This window comes from Camelus bactrianus, chromosome 13, assembly GCF_048773025.1.
Source record: "Camelus bactrianus isolate YW-2024 breed Bactrian camel chromosome 13, ASM4877302v1, whole genome shotgun sequence".
Lineage (NCBI taxonomy): Eukaryota > Metazoa > Chordata > Mammalia > Artiodactyla > Camelidae > Camelus > Camelus bactrianus.
This window is the reverse complement of record NC_133551.1, coordinates 61,566,650-61,588,132: the sequence shown is the minus strand read 5'-3', so window position 1 is coordinate 61,588,132 and position 21,483 is coordinate 61,566,650. Positions and strand designations below refer to the sequence as shown.

At 47.1% G+C, this 21,483-nt stretch overlaps 1 protein-coding gene across 26 annotated transcripts in view; it reads right to left on the bottom strand.

Moving 5' to 3' along the window:
- The window catches only part of PAFAH2 (platelet activating factor acetylhydrolase 2), a 60,960-nt gene extending 50,681 nt beyond the window's left edge, over nucleotides 1–10,279 (bottom strand). For 8 of the 26 annotated variants that reach the window (XM_074377117.1, XM_074377131.1, XM_074377130.1 and 5 more), the window contains exons 1-4: nucleotides 10,045–10,276; nucleotides 4,380–4,521; nucleotides 3,297–3,447; nucleotides 2,408–2,504 (exon numbers count right to left, since the gene is read on the bottom strand). In XM_074377117.1, coding sequence (XP_074233218.1) covers nucleotides 2,408–2,504; nucleotides 3,297–3,447; nucleotides 4,380–4,469 — 338 coding nt within the window. In that variant the 5' untranslated portion in view covers nucleotides 4,470–4,521; nucleotides 10,045–10,276. Of the gene's footprint in view, nucleotides 1–2,407; nucleotides 2,505–3,296; nucleotides 3,448–4,044; nucleotides 4,218–4,379; nucleotides 4,522–9,125; nucleotides 9,309–10,044 lie in introns of those variants that run through there. The other 18 variants (XM_010948046.3, XM_074377127.1, XM_074377115.1 and 15 more) reach the window with 9 other exon arrangements.
- Between the last annotated feature and the right edge of the window lie 11,204 nt (nucleotides 10,280–21,483).

The following is a 21,483-nucleotide window of genomic DNA, read 5'->3' as shown; positions in this document are numbered from 1 at the left end:
CTGTTGAGATATGAAGTCTCAATACAGATTCTTAGACCATAAAGGCCACTCTAAAGTCATGTACTCACCTGCTCTTTCTGTAAGATACCTGTGAGCTTAGGAAAGGATATTTCTTAGCTTCTTTTCCCAACTAGAATACAGTCTGAAAGCAGGGGCTCCATCTTATTCACTACTGAATATTCAACCCCAGCATAGGCCCTGGCACATGGCAGGTAACTAAATTTACTGAATAAGAAAGCAATACTGAAAACCATCTTGCTGCCTTTCTAGCGCCATCACCACAATGTGCCCTCCACTTTCTGCCATAGCCTAAAGTTATATGAATCCATATTCGGTCTCCTGTGGTGGATGTAAATTCCTTGATTTGTTTCTCTCTGTATGTCCCACCTTCTTCTCACGCCAACAGGCTGGCACAGAGCAGGTGCTCAACAGACATTTGCTGAATGAATAGAAGCTAGCAAAACATAAATATTTATTGGGAAACTATTTTCCAAGTAATGTCCTAGGCACTGAGAAAGACAGAAGACAGACATGGTCTCTGTCTTCATGGAGCTTACAATCTAGTAGAAAAAAATACATTAAAGAATAATCACACAAACCCAAATATCCATCAACTGATGAGCAGATAAATAAAATGTGATATATCCATACACTGGAATATTATTCATCAACAAAAAGAAACGAAGTTCTGTTATCTGCAACAATATGGATGGACCTCGAAAACATTATGCTAGGTGAAAGAAGCTAGTTATAAAATATCCAATATTGTATGATTCCATTTATGCAAATGTACAGAATAGGTAAATCCACAGAGATAGAAAGCAGATTAATGATTGCCAAGGGCTGGGGTGGGGGTGGGAGGGTGGAGGTTTGGAGGAGAATTGGAAGTGATTGCTAAAGTTTCCTTTTTAGGGTGATTAAAATGTTCTAAAATTGAAAAAAAAAAGAATAATCACACAAATAATTAATTCATTACAATTATGTTAAGTGCTGGGAAGTACAGATTGTCTTACGAAAGCACACAACTGGAAAACTTAATCTAATATAATATAAGGGTCAGGATGGGTGTCCCTAAGAAAGTGACACTCAAACTAAGACCTTGAAGGCAATCTGGAATTAGCTAGGCAAAAGACGAAAAGGGGGAGGGGAAGAGAGGAGAAGAACAGCAAATATTCCAGGCAAAGAGAACAGCAGCAAAGCACAGCACAGATGAAAACCCTGAGGCGGAAACTAACACCTTGCCTTTAGGGCTGTTTGTCTGGAGAGCTGGAGTAGGGCAAGCAGCAAGCAATGAGGCCGGAAACTTTGTCTTAAACTTGCATTCAGGTAAGACCCTGACAAGAGCTGAATTAAATTCGAAGGACTATTAAAAAGATTTTGGTATGGAAATGACATTCATTCATTCATTCAACAAGTATTTACTGAGCACCTACAATATGCCAGCCACTATTCTAGGTGCTGGAATGACAATATCATATTTGGTTTTAAAACAGATCTCCCTGGGTAGTGTAGACAATGATTTGGGGTGAGGGGGTGAAAAGGCAAAAATAGATGCCTTTCAAACATGTAACACTCTAGGACATAAACTAAACTTATATGTTAATGAATGAACAGACAAAGAATATTCACAAGCTTAAACAGGAACACATGTACTGCAGCTATTAAGCTAAATAACACTCCAAGGTGTAGAAATCAGAACTCATAGGGAGAATTCTGAATGGATACTGAAAAAATTAAGGCCAGCATTTCCTGAAGTCTGGTGAGAGATCTCACAGTCCACTGTTCCGCGATCCTTCACGTAGAGACAGAGGGGAGCACTGGTATGAGTGTGTACCTACTAAGTACATGTCTAACTGAGTCCTCACAAATCACCCTGTGGAAGTGGCATCCCATTTGACAGATGAGGAAATTCCAGCTTCGAGAGTTCTCCCACAGTCCCAAGCTCACACAGAGCACAGTGTTACAGAGGAGATTTACAGCTGAGGCTGCGAGCGCCACGAGAGCAGGGGGCAAGTCTGTGTGACTCACTGCTACGACGGTGCCCCAGGAGGAGGTGCCCTCAATGTGTGTTGAATAAACAACTCTCTGATCATAAGGCTCAAGCTCCTTCTAGTACTTATGGGCTGTTATGGAGGAAGAAAGCTAAGAGCACGTATCTATAGAAATGCTGGAATGTGAGAAGTGAAGGATGCGAAGCCTGCTGAAAGGCTCCATCAGGTGAAAGGGGTTTGGGAAGGGCCTTCTAGAAAAGGTGAACCCAGTGCTTGGGGATGAAGCAGATGGTAGATAAGACAGATGGCAGATGGAAATATGTGTCTCTCTGCCCTTTTAGAATAAGTTAAGACTCAGCAGCTGCCACCAGGCAAGGCCAAAGAATATGACAAAGTCTGCAGAGAGCAGCTCTTACCTGAAGGCTCCCAAGCCATGAGAGAAGATGATCAAGGGGTATCCAGAGTCCTTTGTCTTAAAGGCGCCATTCCAGTGAACAGGCAGGCGAGAAGATCCTAGCAGAGACATGGGCTATAGAATCCCCAGCTGCCCCAAAACTATAATCCCAAGGGCAGCCTAGGGACAGGCATAGAGGGGACATGCGGCCCTCCTCTCAGGAGAACCACCTTTGCACAAGTAGCCCAGGACAATCAATCACCTGTCCTTACCCTTTCTCTCCCCTAGGGAGCCTGAACACAACAGAAAATGGGAAGAGAAATCCAAGGGGGAAGTACTGAACAACCTACTGGATAAATCCCTGAGATGCCAAGCAGTGAGTAGAGTTCCTAATGGTAGGGCCTTTGGGGGAAATGGATGATTCAATGTGATCTGATTCAGAAGAGGGGAGAGCAAGGGGAGCAACTGCAGGAGATGTTGTGCTCTTTGGTAGTTAAGAATGTTTCTTTGATCTACACTACAGCTGGCACTAATACATGCTGAGTAAATGAGTAACAGGCACCATTTATGGAACATATTCTATACCCCAAGCACTGCACTGGAGCGCACGTTTTTATACATCCCACACTACAACCTTGCAGAGGTAGATCTTCAGACAGGTTAAGTAACTTGCCCAAGTCCCACAGCTAGTAAATTATAAAGTCTGGATTCAAATCCAGGACAGTCTAACTCTACAACCAAAGCTCTTACACAGGTAATTCTCTCCAACTCTCCATCCCACACTGGCTAATGGATGCCCCACTACAAAAGGGATGGACAACGCAAATTATAAGGTACGTGTCTGCTGGGGGATCTCCTAGGAACATAACCAAGCAACTGGGAGAGCTTCTAGGCCTGAGGCCAGTCCTTACCCACAGCCAGGTTGAACAGCAAAGCCCCCCAGCGCTTATTAATCTTCAGGTAATTGGCCAGGCCAGTGCAGTACTCATAGCGGGGAATCCACAGGGGCTGCTCAGTGATCTCTGCCTCTTGGCAGGGATAGAAGAGTCGAAAGAAGCTCCCCTATAAGAAAGAAAAGAGAGCAGCTGCTCAGAGCAAGAAGCCCCAGCACAGACAGATTTCCCAACAGACACACTCAGCAGGTTTTGGGGTACCAGCAAAGCACCGAAACAGAGAAACTTTAGCTTCAATTCATATACCTGAATTCCACATTCAGAAAAATCCAGAAAGCAGCAATTTTATGTTTAGCATACATGTAAGGCTTATGTTATTTCAAGTAGCCAACTGTATTTTGAATTATATCTGAGGGGCACTAAAATATTTCCAGTACTTGGGACACTTAAAGATTTAAACCTGGCCCTGAGTCCAGGCCTGGAGGAGCCCCAGGAGCAAGAAATTAGCCCTTGTGCTGAATGTGCTGGCATCCATGGGTCAGCAAGGCCAATCCTCCCGGCTGGCCCTTGGGAAGCAGTGGCACACTCACTTTACATGGCAGTGGCTGAGATGTTACCAGGAAGTAGGTGCCTCTCACAGGGGAGAGGGGGAGTTCAAGGGCCACCAGAGAATAACCTAGGAACCAATGGAGGAAAAGTCCTGAACCAGAGTGGAGGGGAAAAACAGACGAAGGCAGGAGAAGGGAAACAGAGACTGTCTTCCTACCCAGGTCAGGGAGTCAAAAGTCAATGGTCCACTGCTCTTCCTTTTGTACACTCAGATTAGGATGAGATCCAAATCCTTTCGAGGATCAGGCACCTGCTCTCAAGACATCTGAGAGCCCCAATTTCCTCCTAGCTGGAAAAAGAACTCAGCATCTCTTGTCTATTGAGATGTTTCTAATTGGAAAGAGGAAGAAAAAAGGTCAGGGAAAAGAGACCTGGGGGGTCTATAACCAAATCTGAACTAGCTCTAAGTTCCCCCACCTGGAATTGCACCATCATACTCGCTATTGATAGTGGTGCAGACAGAAGCAGTGAAGATGTGCTGGAGACACTTACCTGGAGACTCTGACCCTCCATCACATCCCCACAGCCCACGAGGTGGGGTCCTGAGACAGGCGGAAAGCCCACGGACTGGGTGACCCCCATTTCATCACCAGCTGAACTGAACGACAACTTGGGCCGCAGCTGAACTTGAAGGCTGGAGGGCGGAACACAGAACAGCCTCTTGCCGGTTTCCTCTTCCTGTTGCTTATTCATGTCATCTGCCACCCCCGTCCACCCCTCATCACCGCATCCTCCCTGCCAGTGACTCATTCAATCTTCCACATCATCCACTTGCTACACTGACTTCACTAAGGTTTAGGGGCTGCTTTTTCTGTTGGTGGTGGTGGAGAGGTGAGGAGACAGTCACAAAAAGGAAAGAGAGCTTCCATACTCCTCAAAACCACTAACAAGTGTTTACTCAGCACCTACTACGTGCCCGGCACAGCAGTAACTGCTGCAAAAAGTATAACACAGACCTTGCCCTCGTGAGGCTAGGAATAACGATAAGTACTAACACCCATTATTTACTCTGTATCAGCACTGAACTAAACACTTTACCCATGCAGCATCATTTCATTCCCTCTACAACTGTCTGAAGAAGGTACTGTTAAGACACTGTTTTACAGATGAGAAAACTAAGGCATGAAGAGGCTGAATAACTTTCCCAACTCACACTGCTTACCAGTGGCAAACTCATGTCTATCTAATCCAGACCTGAGTTCTTAAGTCTCACTGATCCTGCTCATGGAGAGACAGTTATAGACATACAAAATCACTGACCTAAACTATTAACTACAAGAGTGGCACTTATGCTGGGCCTTGAAATACGAGAAAGATTTAGGGACAGGGGAGAAGAAGGAAAGCATTTCTAGAAAGGACGTAAGAGCAGAAAGGGGCAGAGATAGGTAAGAGTATGACGTGGGCAGTTGATGAAACAGGAGCCTTCAGCGTGGCAGGTGTGTATGCTCTGACTGGAAAACAGTCCTGTATCTTGGCTCTTCTTAAAACTGGGGCCAATGCCATTTCTCTCCACCCCTCTTCAATCACATCACCAGCACCACCAGCAGTAGCAGCAGCACACTGACTCTGTGCCAGGAACTACACCAAATGCTCCACATACACATATTATTTAATTGGATCCTTACAACAGTCCTCTGGGATGTGTATTGTTATCTCACCTTACAGATGAGGAACTGTTGCTTAATAAAGTTAGGCAATTTACCCAAGAATGTACAACTAGGAGAACCAGAATCTGACTGTGGGCAATGTGGTCATGGAGAATGTGGCCAAACTTCTTGAAATCCGTTCTATCTTGCCCTTTGATGCAGAAGCCTTGTGATTTGAGTGGGGCTGACACTTCCTTAACCTCTAGATTTGGGCCTCAAATGACCTGTGCCAATCAGCCCTTGGTATCTCTGTCAGTATTTCAATGAACAGAAGGTTCACGACATAAGCTGGTCCAACCAGAGTAAAGCCCAGGACTTCAGTTTGATGGTTGAAGTGGAAAACTTCTTGTTTTGAACTAGAGTGATGTGCAGGTATGAAGCTTTGAACTGTTGCAGCCACTTTGCTACCTTGTGGATGAAGCTACCTGTGGAGGATGGCAGAGCTTAGAGACTCACAGAGAAATGGAGTCATATTAGTGAAGCATTAAGAACTAAGCATCAACTGTACTTGAAACCTGACCCACTCCTAGACCTTCTAGTTACATGAGTCAATAAACCTCTTTTTTGCTTAAACCAACTGGGTTTAGATCTCTATTGCCTGAACCAGAAGCATCTAAACTGATATACTGAGTCCTAAACCCACATGTGTAGTCATTACATGATTCTGCTTTCTTTAAGATGCTCTGGGACGGATCAGAGAGTTCAAGTCAAAGCATGTCTGGGCAACAAGGGACCTTAGAGATCACTTCTCCACACAACTATCCCCCGCACCAACCCACACCAGCCCGATACTTAAATGTGATTTACTAATGAAGAAATCAAGGTCCTAAGAGGTTAGGTGAGTTGCTCAAGGTTACCAGCAGAACTACCTTTACACCTAGATCTCCTCATTGCCAACTTCTAATTGTCTGGTCTAATGGAAAACTCAAGACTACTGATAATCCTAATGTCATTCTATTTAACTTGGAAGATAGTAAGTGATACTTTTTCTACTACAGACTTTCATTTTGCTTCTCTGAGCAAATTTAAAAATAAACCCAATTCTCTTTTTTTTTTTAAAGCTAAGCTCCTGGTGCAGTCAGTGGACCATTTAGCCAAAATGAAGTTGAATGCGTGCTGCTTTGTCTCAGACCCTGACCTTTTCCCCTTGAGGTTAAATGCACGGAGGACCTATGACGGGTGGGGGGAGGGTACACAAAACACGCCACCCACGTGACAGTTCTAACTGCCATAAAAGAGGGTCAGGCAAAATACTGTGGGAGTTCGAGAAGAAAGAGCTCCTTTAGCTTGGAAGTGGAGGGCAAGAGAATGTGCAGAAATTGACTTTCAAGTAGAAGAAAGTGTGTAAGCAAAGGCATAGAGGTAAGAAAGCACACCTGAGAAACCTTGAGTAGTTCATGATGGGTGCAAGGTGAGAAAAGGAAGAGGTGACCAGATTTGGAGGGTGGCACTCCTTCAACTGCTAGACTAAGAAGTTGGAATCTATTGTAGACATGAAAGATATTAGGTCTGAAAGTCCCAAGTTTGAGGCCCAGCTCCTTCGTTATCTAGCTTTCTTACCCTGGGCAATTTATCTGCTCTCTCCAAGCCCGATTCCCCAACTGTACAATGGGAAAGCTTCCCATCCTCATAGAGTTGCTATGGAGATAAAACGAAATAATGCATTTAAAGTACCTAGTGCAGTACCTGGCCCTTAGAAGTATCCAGGAAATATTTGTTGATTGAGAGAAACGTAGAAGCAATAGGATTTGGCTACTATGTGGGGAGTCAAGGGAGAGGAAAGAGCCAAAGATGAGTCAGGTTTCAGGACTGGGTGACCAGAATGATAGTAGCTTCTTATAGGAAGAGATTTTGGTCTTAACCTGAATAGAGAACACTGCATGGGCTAGGAATCAGGATAATGGGGCACAAAAACGGCCAAACAGAAGGGGAGCAGAACTCTCTAGTCTTGGAAAATTTCTCAGAAAAGTCAGCAAGTAAACTAAGTGTGGAAATAAATAAAATTGAAGAAGCTAATTGGCCAGACTGAGTCTAACATGAATATGAATCTGCATTCCCTGGGCTCACATTGACTGATACCCAAGTAGAATGGAGAGACAGGAAAATCCAATCTAACTTTCAATTTTTACTAAGAAACATCGACCCAGAGCATCCAGAGTCATTTCTAATAAATGCCATGGAACTCGCCAAGGAAATCAGCCCAGGTGTCTCTACCTTCTTTGACTCACCTATACAATTCATGGTGGTGCCTGTCTAGAAGCCTCTCCACCTATCCAAACCTGCCCCACCCATCAAAGCCCAGTGCAATCTCTGATCCTCAGTGATTTCAACCTTCCCTCCGCTCAACTCTTAAGTACTGTCTGCATCCCTCACCTGATAGCCAATCACAGGCTGCGTCAAGACAGCTCTTGAATTAGTACCTATTCTAGCAGTTTTCAATCAGTGACTTGCCTATAATAAGTGGTCCAAGCAGAATCTACAACAGAGGTTCCTGAATCTATCAACACAATCACCTGGAAAATTTTTCCAAATAAAGATTTTAGGGTCCCCATTCTCAGAGGTCAATTGGTTTACAAAGCTTCCCAAACTTTCCTATCCCCAAGGTTCGAGAACCTGTGGTCCAGATGGTACACAGGACTTTTCTTTTATTCAGACACGTGTGTATGCAAAAAACCTCTCTGGGTTTATATGGTGTTCCAGTCCACCATGTTTAAATTAATGAAATGATAATGACTATGATATCACTTGGTTTAATCCCTATGGCCACCTAGAGGCATGTTCCTGTCAGTTACTAGGCTTAATGTAGTGCCTTGCATATAATCGGTCTCAATAATCAATTTATCAATGAATGTCATTTAATTTTTTATACACTTATGTCTTCAGATATACTACAGAGGTAGACTGCGTTTTATATTTCTTTGTAGGTCAAAGCATCTATCCTCATTCTTCCCCCACATAGTAGGGACCCAATAAATGTTTATTTGGCTTTGATTTAAACCCTCTCAATTCTTTAATCCCTGTCTTCTTAATCTAAAAATTAGGTTATGTGGAATAGTGGGAAAAGAAAGGCCTTGGTGACAGTCTGAATTCCTTCTCTACTGCTCAGTTGGCTGTGTGATCTTGAGGAAGCTCCTTCAATTCTAAGCCTCTGAAAATTTCTCACATGATAAAAAATAATCGCTCATGAAGTTGACGAAGATTAAATGAATGTATGTAAAGTACCTGACATACAGAAGGCACTAGAACTGTAACTAACTACATGACCTCTCTGAGCCTAAGCTCCTTTATAAGTAAAATGAGGACACATCATAAGTGAAATTTAATAAGAAAACTGATATTGCCTAGGGCCTGGTACACTTTAAGTGCTCACAAAATATTAGGAATTAATTAACAATGGTATGTTTCTCTTTTATCATACACAGCCAAAAAAATTTTTTTTCCCTCTACCCTGGATTTTTCTGGTTTTCTGGATGAAACCTTTTGACAAAACGGTTTCTTTCCTCCCAGCCTTTTTGGGTCTGACAAACCCCTACCAAAACCAGAGTCTACTAAACAGGCCCAAAAGAGCCTAGAGGGAATGAATAGGGCTTACACTGCAGCTGTTCATCTCCTGCTGGGGCCTTGTTTCCAGTGAGCAGGAACCACTCTTCTGCCAGCTGCTGGACTTTTCATCACTGGCTATTTCAGGACAGAGTCCAAGATAAGCAATTCTCTGGGGCTTCCTTTCAGACAAAGCTCTGTAAACTTTGGTCTCTGGGGAAGTGAGGAAATATCCTGTTCTTAGAGAATGGAGACACCAAGTGCTTAAGGGGCCGGTTTGAGCAACAAGGAGGCAGAGCTATAAAAGAAGCCAAGATAACAGTATTCCAGAGCATTAATAATTATAGTAAAAACAATCTCTCTCGCTTGTGGAGGCTTTACAGTTTATAGAGCATATTAGCATATTAGCTCCACAACACAGCCCCAACCTAAGACCGCGAGAGCAACTGTCATCTCCATTTTGTACAGGAAGAGAGTGAGTCCCAGAGAGGCTTTAAGTTTTGCCCTAGGTCACACACCGAGAGCGCTGCAGAGCTGGAATAAAAGCCTGGTCGGCTAACTTCGGGCCCTGGGCTCTTCCGTGGATTGGGAAGAAGGAATGTCGACCCTTCTTCCACTAACTAACATGAGAAACAGGAAAGTGAGGGTAAGAGTGAAGCACATCGGAGGTGTGGAGCACAAAGAATCCCAGGTTTCAGAGAGGCGATGCTGTGGGCTCATGGTGGGGCTGAGGGCTCAGGCGAGAGGCGAGGGTGGCATTCCAGGGGTGCCAGAGTGAGAGCGCAAGACGACAGCGGGAGAATTAAAGTGTGCGGCAGGATACTGGAGGCGTCTCACTAGGAAACAGAAAGGTTGAAAGACTAACGTGGAGTTTCTGGAATTGAGACGAGGAGCCCCCAAACCAGGCTGGAATTTGAAAAAGTCCGCAGACACCTCAGTTCAGAATAGAAGCTTTCTCCAAACAAACTTACCCAGCCAAGTTAACTCCTCAGAAGCAGCCCAGCCGGTCAACTCGACGGAAACGAGAAACTGCCCAGGAGCCTCTAGCGCTTCGGTAGTCGTAGTTTCCAGAACTCAACATCAGCGCTTAAAAGCATTTTCCGCCTCTCTGCCCGGAACTATAACTTCCGAGGTGCACCGCGCAAGATGCACACTACAACCCTGGGGCTGTAATTCCCAGACTTGTGTGCGGCCCCTCCTCGTTGGTTGAAAACTCCCAAGGTCCTGGTTGCGGTGCGATTCCGCCCCCTGGTGGTTGAGAAGCCACCGCCACGAGTACAAGGCCCGAGCGGAGGGTTACTGTTTATAGTCCCTCCCGGTTAGTAACCCTCCGCCTCACAGTTCCTCAAATAGTTCCTGGGCGTGGCTGGAGATAACCGTGGCTTCACTTTGTTCTCGGGGAGGTGGGGAGGAGATCTGAGCTTGTTTTGTGTTCCCCCACTTTGCTTCCTGTGAGAGTATAAGACGGATCAAATTACGGGCACATTTGTATCTTTTGACACTTAATGATAATTCCCTTGTCCTTCTCCAGAAACTCATGGCTGAGAACCGAGAGGAACGTGAGAGATTCCTCCCCGCCCTTCCAGCCCCAGCCCCTCCAATCATCCTCAGTTTGCTTGCCCTATGCTGGTTCTTAGGGACATACTGGTGAACAAATTACTGTTTCTAGCCTCAAAAGAATTACAGTCCAGCAGAGGATTCCGACAAATGAATAATTACACAATGATACAAAATTTAATGGGGGAAAACGTTATGGGAGCCTTCTTGAAAATGGACACCTGTCCAAGGTTTGGGGGAAATGGGGCTGTGTCATCAAAGCTTCTTGGCGATCTTAGAAAAATGTTAAAATTGAGAACTGAAGGAATAGAACTTAGACAGGAATATAGTGAGTGGGAAGAATGTTTTACACTCTGGCTGGAGCAGAGTGTGAGGGATGGAGTAGAGAGGCACACCTGAAGTGGAAGGCAGGACCACATCTTCAGGAGTGATGTGCAGGTTCTCATTGTTACCTCCACACTTTTATTCATGCTCATCCCTTCACTAGGCACTTTGCCCTGCCTGTTGATCTATCTAATCCTATTCTTCCTTTGAAATTCCTCTCCATGAAGCTTCCGATTCTCCTCTGCCCCTCTCAGTTGCTGGGATATTTGGGAGCTCACCTCACTCTGCCCTGTGCTGTCTCCTAGGTGGGAGGTCTTAACTCTCCAATAAATTGTGAGCTCTTTGAGGTCAGGTGCTTAGTCCTGTAGCTGATCCCTCCATCAGCCCAACCCTCATATCTGCAAATCACCAAAGTTCAGGTTCCATGCTTCAGGCTTCTTTAGACTCTCCTCTCCTCCTGACACACTGTCACCCCACATTCCTTCCAGAAGCCAAGATAAACTCATCAGGAAAAGATTGATGGCAGCAGTGCACTGTAGTAATTAAGCTCCGGATTTAATTAAGCTGTGGTTGGTGGCAGTGACAGTACAACATAAAAAGCTTAGTGCAGATCAGATATGGCACTCTTTGGCTAATTAATCAGTGTTCTGCAGCTGGCCCAGAACATGCCTGGCTAACCAGAGTCCTTAGTCATGAGAGGGGCAGCTGGAGTTTGTTTCTCTGTCTCCTACTCCCAGACTGGGCCATGCTGGGGACAGTTGCTGGCCAACAAAGTTTTAAACTTCCCAGGGACAGGAATGTCTCAGCTTCCTTTACCTCCTTTGTTAGGAAGATCTACCTTGGGCCCAAACTGCTGTTGCAAAATAAAATACTTGAGTTCCATTATATTTCCTTCCAATCTAGTCTTTTTGGGGGGAATAAACAAGCCAAATGCTTTTAACTTTTCAGAAAGTGGTTGATTTTCCAGGCTTTCATTTAGATCCCATCCTCCAAGGGCCCTGGGATCACTTCCAGTTGGCTACCATCCCACTCTAGCCTTTACCTTGTTGCCAAGTTATGTTAAGTTGGCATTTGAGTGACTAGCTTTGGATTTCCTCTTCTCCCCACTACCTGCTGAAGTTGGTGGACCACGCTTTTTAAAATCAAACTATAATATGCATACAATAAAGTGTATAAAGTGCACTAACCATAAATGTACAGCTTAACCTTTTAAAAAAGTTTGATATAGCCATCGCCTAGTTTGAAATGTAGAACATTTTTAATACCCCCAAAAGATTGCCTCATGTCCCCTCTCAGTTTATAATCATTCAACCCCCAGAGGGAAACACTATTTTTCTTTCATCTCATTGGAACCCAATTGGAGTCCAGATGAATTGTCTTTTAACATCCTGTTAACAGGTAGAGTACATGCTTAACAAAGATCAGGAAGAGTAACTGTCCTTCTCTATTATTAAACTATAGTAACAATAATAAGTGCTGGAAATCAAGCAGTGAATAGAGAGATTATTTCCCTACACACATCGTGCTTTCATTCTGTTGAGGAGAGACAGATAATAAACAGATACATAACCAAGATAATTGCATACTGTTAAATGCTCTAAAGGAAATACGATGCTTCGATGGAAAATAAAAGGAGTGAGCGGCTCTCAATAGGATGGTCAGGGAAGGAGTTCCTGAGGAGCTGGCATCTGAGCTGAGCCCAACCGTACCAACCATTTCTTGATTACCTAGTATGTATCAGACATGTCATTGGGAACTTTCAAATACTTTACCTCATTTAATCCTCCTGGGAGGCGTGTCATATTCTTTCTGTTTTTCAGACAAGAAAACAGAGGCTCAAAGAGGTAAGAGCTGACAGTGTTGATACCTGCCTCATATCACCTCATCCCTGCTCTGAGCCCCCTGCCCTTGTGGTAGTTTCCAGCAGGTGTGAGCCCCTCCACTCAGAGTCTTGCTTCTCTCTGCTTCCTTGCCCCAGGGTTTTCTCAGGCATCTATGAACCAGGAAGGGAGAGGAATGTGCTACTCCACCCCCGAGGGTGACCTTCAGTCTTCAAGGAAGTTGACGACTCCCCATCTTCAGATAGGGGGATTCCAAGGTGCATTTCACACTGTCTCTTAGACAGTTTCCAGGGGAACTGAACCCAGTTGTTAATGGCAGCAAGCTGCACATTAATGAGCCCTATCTTATTTTCTCCCCTCCCCGTTTCATTCTCCATGCCCTCACTTCTGCTTCTTGAAATCACCTCTCAAATAGGTTGTGACCACCCAAGTCTTAGGATCTGCTTTTGGGGGAACTCCAGCCACCCCGTGCTTCAAGCACAGTGAAGTGCTTGAGGACATAACATTCTCTTACCTTGCCATGCCTTGTCACCCTCTATGCCTTTGCAAGTGCTGTCTCCTCTGCCAAAACATGTGTTGAATCCACTGTGCTCCATCCAATGTCCACTTCACTCCATCCCGCCACCCTCCACCTGATGAACTCCAGCCACCAGTGTCCAGCACTGGTAAGAATCATGTTTGTGTCAAGTGCTTGGCAAGTGCTATCTTGTTCAGTTGGCACAAAGATTCTGAGACATCAGTGGTACCATTCTTAGTTTGTGGGTCAGGACACAGAGAGTCACAGAGGCCAGGGGACTTATCCAAATTTTATAAATTATAACTGGCAAAGCCAGGACCAAAATGCAGATCTACCTACTCTGCTGCCGTACCTTGACTCTGGGCTGGAGGGAAAGGATGGGAATTGGGGTCTCTAAAGGTGTTCCAACATTTCCCCTCTCAGAGAGGAGCCTAACTGTACAGCTCAGAGATGTCCCCCAAGGCCATCGCCAGAGCCCAACTGGGAGGAACAGGGACTACAGAGCCCAGAGGAGGGAGGCCAGATTGAGGGGGCTTCCTGCAAATGAAGAGGCTGGGCATCCTGCCCACCCCGACCTGGGAAGGGAAAACTGGTGAAGGCACTACGCTTTCTACTTTCCGGCTCCTTCCATGGCTTTGGGAGTTTACTTGGCCTTAGCAATGGCCTGCTTCCCAGAATCTCTCATCAAAAATGATTCTTGGAGGCTAGGCCAGTTCAGGGATGTCCAGAGGCCAAGGGAAGCCTGAATTCCCACTCTTAATCTTCTCTTCCTGGCCCCTAGTCTTGTCATCACCAAGCCCATCAAATGCCTAATAAAGGCTCACTAGCCTGCAGAACCTGAGCTGGCTGAGTGGGGACCAAGTTCTCAAGGCAGGCTGGGAAAAGTGGGGGTGGGTGAAGGGTGGAACCCTTACCAACAACGCTTCAAATCCCTGCGTTGGTCCCTGCTTAAAATCCTCCTAGGCTGCTTTCAGAATCCACAACAAAAAGCTGCAGTCCTTCCAGAAGCCTGGAAGCCCTTCAAGATCAGATTCACTCCTCCTTCTCATGCAAAGTGACAAGCTGGTCCCTAGACATGCGTGCACTCGCCACCTCCATATGTTTGCTTGTGCTCCCTCCACTTGCTTGGGCTGCATCTTTCCCATCTGCTTCCTGTCCAATCTTTCAAACCCAGCAGAGATGTCACTTTCTCTGGGAAATCCTCCCTGGCTGAATCCCCCTGTGCTGTTCAGTGCTTCCTTAACACCCGTTGACATCCTGTTGACAGTGCACATAACAATGCAGTGAAGTGACCTGTGTGCAGGTCTCTGAACACAGCCACTGGCATGGATGCTCTCTTATTCGTCCCTGTGGGCCTAGCACAGCCCATGACACAGTGGATGTTGGTTAAAAGAGTGAGTGAATGAGTAAGAGGCACCCAGAGCAGAGGCTGCAAACGTGAATGCCTTTTCAGGGTCCAAGCAAGTTGGGTAAATTGGTGTAAGATAGTGAGGAACAGGAAGGACTGGGGCAAACTGGACAGTGAGTGGCTCGCCTAAAGGAATCCAAATTCAGTTAAAGAGTGTGGGTGGGTGAAATTCAGCCTCCGTTAAAAACGACAACAATAATAATAATAGTTATTGTAAACTGACTCTGCACCAGGAGATAAGGTTCAGGTTCAGAATGTAGGCTCTGGAAATGGGCTGCTGAGTTTGAATCCCAGCTCTTCTACCTGTTAGCTGTGAGACATTGGTCATGTCACTTAACCTCTCTGAGCCTCAGTTTCCTCATTTGCTAAAATGGAAATAATATACCTACCTTATAGGGTTGTTGTAAGGATTCAAAGAGTGAATATGTGGAAAGGACATAAAATGGTGCCTGGCACATGGACACATGCGAGCAATGCCAGCTATTATTACCCCCTGATGGTGAGTGCTCAGAGGCCTCTCTGAGAAGGTGACATGAGCCCTGCATGTTGGTAAGAAGCCACCCATGCTGAGCTCCCGGAGAAGGTTCCAGACAGAGGGAACAGCCAGGAGGAAGGTCTTAAGGTGGAAATGGCTTTGCTGGGTCTAGAGCACGGTGGCCTGGGAAGGGGGCAGGAGACAAAGTCTTGAGGGCAGCCAGGGGCCAGATCATGCAGAGCCTTCTAGTCTTTGGAAAGAAGCCTGGATTTTATTCTGTGTAATGGAAGCCACTGGGGGAGTTTGTTTTAAATACAGATTTTATTCTTATTTAGGTATGGTGAGGCCAACAGATGAGGAGACAACTGCCACTGAAAAGAACAATTAGTTATACTCACAGATCCTGAGAGCAGGGGGCACACCATGCCATGGGGGTGGGGCCACGTGGGGAAACACTAGGGTCAGTCGGAGGCAGAGGGAGGGGAAAACACAGGCAGGGGCCTTTACTGTGGTTTTTCGTGGGAGGAATGGGTGAGGCAGCAAGCAGGCTTAGAATTGGCTGGCGTTGGTAATTTCAATGGGCTCTGAGGCATAAGGACTGTCCCTGTCTCTTATCTGAGCCTGGGGGACACAGGGCAGGAGAATAGTGGCCCTGAGGGCGAAAGCCCAATAGAGGAGGTAACAGCATATGGGCTCTGAATTGGTTGGTTTGCATTTGGAAAGCAAGCTCAAGGTTGAGTTGTTTCCTGTCTGGATAACCCGGGGAGGGGCAGTCTCTCAAGGGTCCCCAGACCCCAGTGCGAAATCAAAACACAGAAACTAAGATGATATGGTTAATACAGAGTTACAGCCAAGGAGGGATGGGGTTTATCTACATTTTAACAAATCCTCTGGCTGCTGTGAGGAGACAATGTTTTTGTGAGACAAGAAGAAATGAGAGACCAGAGGCCAGTGCAATGATCCAGATGTGAAATGATGGTGGCCTGGACTACTGGGGAGCAGGGGAGGTGGGAGCCCAGCTACCGCCAGGGTCTGCGTGGAGGTGGGGCCACAGGACCTGATGGACATCCAATGAGGAAGCCTTTGGATTACAAGAGGCAACTTGAGGTCCATCCTGTTCTTATTTCTGAGGTTCACACTTGTGTTTCCTTCCCCAGTTATGAACTGTACTATCTCACTCTTTTGATGCTAATAGCATGGTAAAGAGATTCTAGGAAGTATTTCTGGATTAGAGATTGAAATAAAGTGTCCAACACAGTGCCTGGCACACAGTAGGTACCCAACAAATTGATAGCCTCTTCTTCCGTGAGGGAATTTAGAAAGCCCGTGGATCTGATGTCAAGCAGACTGGGGTTTGGTCCCAGTTCTACCACCCACTAGCTGACCCTAGACAAGTGATTTCCCCTCTACATCTCCCTTTCCTAATTTGGAGCAGAGGTAAGAACCCGTCGCCCTTCTGGTGCTTGTGAGAATTAAATGAGATGATGTATGTAAAGGGTCTCAACAATTATAGCAATGATTATCATGTTTTAAGGAATGTCCATCTAGGCCAGGCTCCCAAGATGGGACCCAAACTCCAGAAAAATGGCATTGAGCACCTTTCGTCTCCTCCTCGGAGCCTACCTCTGGGCTTGATCCCTGCCCCCAGATCCTACCCCTCTTCTGGGCATTTCCTCAAAGAGCCAGCAGAAAGCTGTGTTTACTCTGCCAAGCAGCATCCCTGGGGAGGGAGGAGAGGTGAAATAAATCTTCCTGCCTTGGCTTTGGAAAGCAGGCTGTTAATTACTTGGAGTTCCTAGCAGCCTGCCTGCTAGGTAAACATTTGCCAAGCTGCCCTCAGTGATTAACCCCTTGGCACCCAGGGCTGAGGTGGAAGCATCTGGGTGTGGACTGCTCTGGGAGACTCCAGGAACTAGGGGAGGCTGGGCATGGCTCCTGGAGTTTTCAGAGAGAGTCTAATTCAGGTGAAATATTCAAGAGGATGGCATAGAATGACTTCAGAATCAGGGTTTGAAATTTACTTTACTTGGCCTGTCCAGCTCTGCTGTTTCCCAGCCTCCACCGCAGACCTCTGCCCCAGGAACAGGCCCCAAAGGAGCAGTCAGGGCTGAAAACTCAGCCTCAGCCTGTACATTCTGGCAGGGATGGTGTCCTGTTTGTAAGGGGTTGGACAAGCGATGCCTGCTCACCTCAATCTCTTCTGGCTTTCTCTGGATAACAGAAACCTACCCTGCAGGAAGCAGAGGCCCACCTCCCAGGGGAGGGGAGCCCAGACCCTTAACTGCATGTGGTGTGGCTGGTTAGAAGGCAGCCTCAGGCTGACTGAAATTATTCACATGCGTGTATACGTGTAGAGTTTACCAATCACTTTCCCACATGTTATCTCATTCAAGGAGCCCCACAGTTCAAATCCAGGCTCTGTTACTCACTGGCTGTGAAACTTTGGAGCAATTGCTTCACCTCTCTGAACCTCATTAACCTCACCTGTAACATGGGGCGAATAGCCGCCCTGGCATTTTTGCTGCAAGGCTTAAATGAAATCACAGATCTAAAGAGCTCAACAGTGCCTGGCACATGGTCAGCAAATCTGTAAGCCTCTCCCGGGAATTCCTCATTTTAGAAGAAACGAGGCTCAGTGACTCACAGTCTTCTAAGTGTTAAAAAAAAAAAAAAAAGCATACAAATACATAGTGACCACCTGCTAAAGTTGCATTTCACTCACTCATATGAGAAATCTCTTCGGATGACAAAGGAGGACAAAGAGGACTTGTTGGTAATAGTCAACAAAGCACAGAGAAGGCTGAAATAAGATTGCTAGTCAGATTCCCAACTGGCAAATGCTCTCCAGTGCATGACTATAATCCTTGGGGTGATCTCTACTGGTCAGAAATCATTTGTGTCACTATTGGACAAAAATACTTGTATATGTTATCTGTTTTCTATGAGTTATCATCCTTGCACTTAGGCTTATAAAATGTCTGGATCCTAATACACAGGGAGTCACATGACCCTCGGGGCTTGTGAGATGATGCTCCAGTGGACGGATGAAGGTCACAGTCTTCCCATTGCCTCACTTCCAAGTTTTGTATACTTTTCCCTAACAAAGTCAAGTGTCGACAGGATGGGAGAGGGAAGGTTCAACCTGCAACCTGTATGTGGATTACTTCTGAGTAAGAATTCCCAATCTTTTTGTTCTGAAAAGCCTAGCCCTGCTACCGTGTTAGACTGATGGAGAGAAATTGATGGCCCAGAGAAAAGGATCTGACTTGGCTGAGGTCACTAGCCAGACCTGCTTTCCCCAACTCCCCTCTCTGGGTCCCCTGGGCTGCTCCCTTGGCCCTCTCACAGGTGGGATCCAGGTGTGAGTTATCCGCTGTGGATACTGCCATGCATCCTTGGGGGGCCTAGAGGGGCAGACTCACTTTAGCAGGAGCTGGATTGATATCACAGGGCCCTGTGGGGATTCACCATAGTTTGGGGTTATCTGTACTCCAGCAAGTGAGAGCTGAGACCCTAGAGCCCCCCGCAATCTCCAGCCCCCACACTTGTCAATTCTGCAGTGAGACACTAGACAGCTCAGAGCTGGAGGAACAAACAGAAGCAGCAGATGGGTTTCCACGGTGATTGCCTCCTGCAGCTCCAAGTGTCTTCTTTCTTCCGGAACAGAGATGGGAATGCAGCAGGAAGAACACAGGCCCAGGAAGGAAAACCCAAGTCCTCGTCCTCATCTACCCAGGTAGACAGCTCAATGTCCCTTGTGCAAGTCAGCTCACTGCCCCAGGATCTGAGATGGAGCAGAGGATGTCATTTGTCAGGTGCCTGAAGTTCAGGCATGGTGTTCTAACTGCCATACATTCATGAGCTCATCTAATCATCTTCCCAGCAAGTCTTTGAGGAAGGAGCTATCACTAGCACATTACAGATGAAAAAGCAGAAGCACAGAGAGGTGAGGTTGCTTGCACAGGAACGCAAGCTTGTTAAGTGCCCTATGTAGTGCTCCAGGCCCCCTCCTCCTGGGAGACTAGCTACAGTCCTTCTGGAGATTTCAGGCCCAACCCAGAGAGGGAAGGCTGGGAGGGAGGCAGAGTCAGCATGCAAAGAGGGAACACTTCAGGTCAAACACAGTGATTTCAGCTCCTACCTGGGCACCTTGGCCTCTATGACACTTGGCACCTCAGACAGGAAGCAACCCCATGCTCAGGTAGCCCCCAGGCAGCCCCCAGGTAGCATGACGCCACCATGGCAATGAAACAAACGCTGCAGCGCTCAAGCTCCGGGATGCCATCCAGAGCACCTCCTTGTCCCTACATCCACAGAAAGGCCTGCTTCAACCCTGCCCTGCAGGAAACAAGACTTCTGCCTCCTCCCAGAAGCCTCCCAGAAACCAGACCCCAGGCCTTCTCTTTCTCCTCCTCTCCTTCCTCCTCCTGTTCACTGCCACCTTGCCTTCCTGCCCTGTCCTGCTTCCTCTCTGCAAAGTGCTGGCTTCTGTCCCATTGATCAGAGCCCAGGTATGAGATGGAACTCCTGGAGGCGTTGATGAGCCCTGAAGAACCTGAAGGAGGTCCCGGAGGCCTTGGCAGAGCCCAGAGATGTACTTTTTAGGATAAGCCCAGTACAGTCCTGCCTGCCAGGATGCCACGCCTTCTCTTCCTCCATCTGAGCCCCAGGGCAACTGTGTTACTCACTCAGACAAGCCCAGGCCCCAGCTGGCCTGAGAGCTCCCCCTGCAGGGATGAAAGGAGGGAGAGGGCCAGTATGGGCGTGGGCATCAGCCAGCCTGGGGGCCCAGGGCTGGGGGTGGGGAGGCTGGAACAGGATTTGTGTCCCCCCACAAGCCCCTCATCAGCTGGCCTTGGCCACCTAGCCCTCTCAACTTTGTCCATATCCATTCATTCACTCATTCAACAAGCGTCTATTGGACATTTATTATGCTGGAGATGAGAAGGGTGAGTGGGACACAACTCCTAGTCTCAGAACCAAAGTCCTGACCTTCTTACCCAAATCAGCTCCCCTCTCAGTTCATCTCAGTTGATGGCAGCTCCCTCCTGCTTGTGACTCAGGCCAAACCTCACATCCAATCCATCAGCAAATCTGTCGTTTTGCCCTGGCTCCAAATAGATTCAGAATCCAACCACTTCTCACCTCTCTTGCCCCTGCCATCCTGGTCCAAACCACCATTGCGGCTCCCCTGCATGACTCACCTGGCCCAACAGGGCTCCCTGTTTCCATCTCTGCTGCTATGTCAGCCTCTGGCCTAGAGTCTGAGTGGTGCTATGAAAACAAGGTCCACCAGGCCTGGCACATGGCAGGCACTCTCCTCACCCACAATCTGTGCCCTGGCTGCTCCCCCGCCTCGAGTGACTGCACCCTAGAAACACCCTCCGCTCACTCTCTCACCTCAAATGTCAGTTTTTCAGGGAGGCCTGCCTTTAACATTTAACATTGTAGACCCTCCCCTTCCCCGGAGCATTATTGCCAAATGTCACATGAGATATTTTACTTATCTGTTTTGTTAATGGCTGATTTTCCCTCCCATTCCTGACTCCCCTCAGAGAGCACAGCCCCTGAGAACTAATCGAGAACTGATCGGGGGAACCCTCAGTGGGGTGTGGACTCATGGAGGGTCAGTTCACCCTCAGGAGGAACCTCCCATATGGACTGTAGTAAGGACCCAGCCCTGCAGACCCTTCCTACTGAGCTCCAGGAAAGGGCAGAGCAGTGCCCCTGAGTGTAAAGTGTCAGGAATGGGCCTGGAAAAGCTGGAGCTGGATGAGATTGGCGGGGGGGGGGGGTAGGGAAGAGGGACCAATCCTGGGAACAGCTGGGGCACCTTACCCAATACCCTCCACCCTCAACCACATGACACCTGACTTATCTCATCTGTGGATGGAAGGGGTTAAGAGGAGACCCTGCCTCCCAGCCAGGAGCGAATCCCCTGCCCTGGGCTGACCAGTGGAAAGTTCTAAGCATTAGGGTCAGGAGCTCAGGGTTCAAATCCCCACCCTGCCATTCCTTAGCTGGGTCACCTTAGAAAGATACCATCCTCTCTCTAAGCTTCACTTTTCTTATCTCTAGGAAACAGCAGTGATAAACCTTGACCTGGAAGGTCGCTGTGAGAATTCAGAGGCAGAGGTTGTGATAGCTCGAGGCCAACTGTGAGGTGTGGGCCCTGCTGGTTATTACTATTAGCAATCCAGAAAACTGGTTTGGAAGGGGTTAAGTGGAGACCCTGCCTCCCAGCCAGGAGCGAATCAGGGCTGGCAGGGGAGGAGCCAGGCTGCCGCT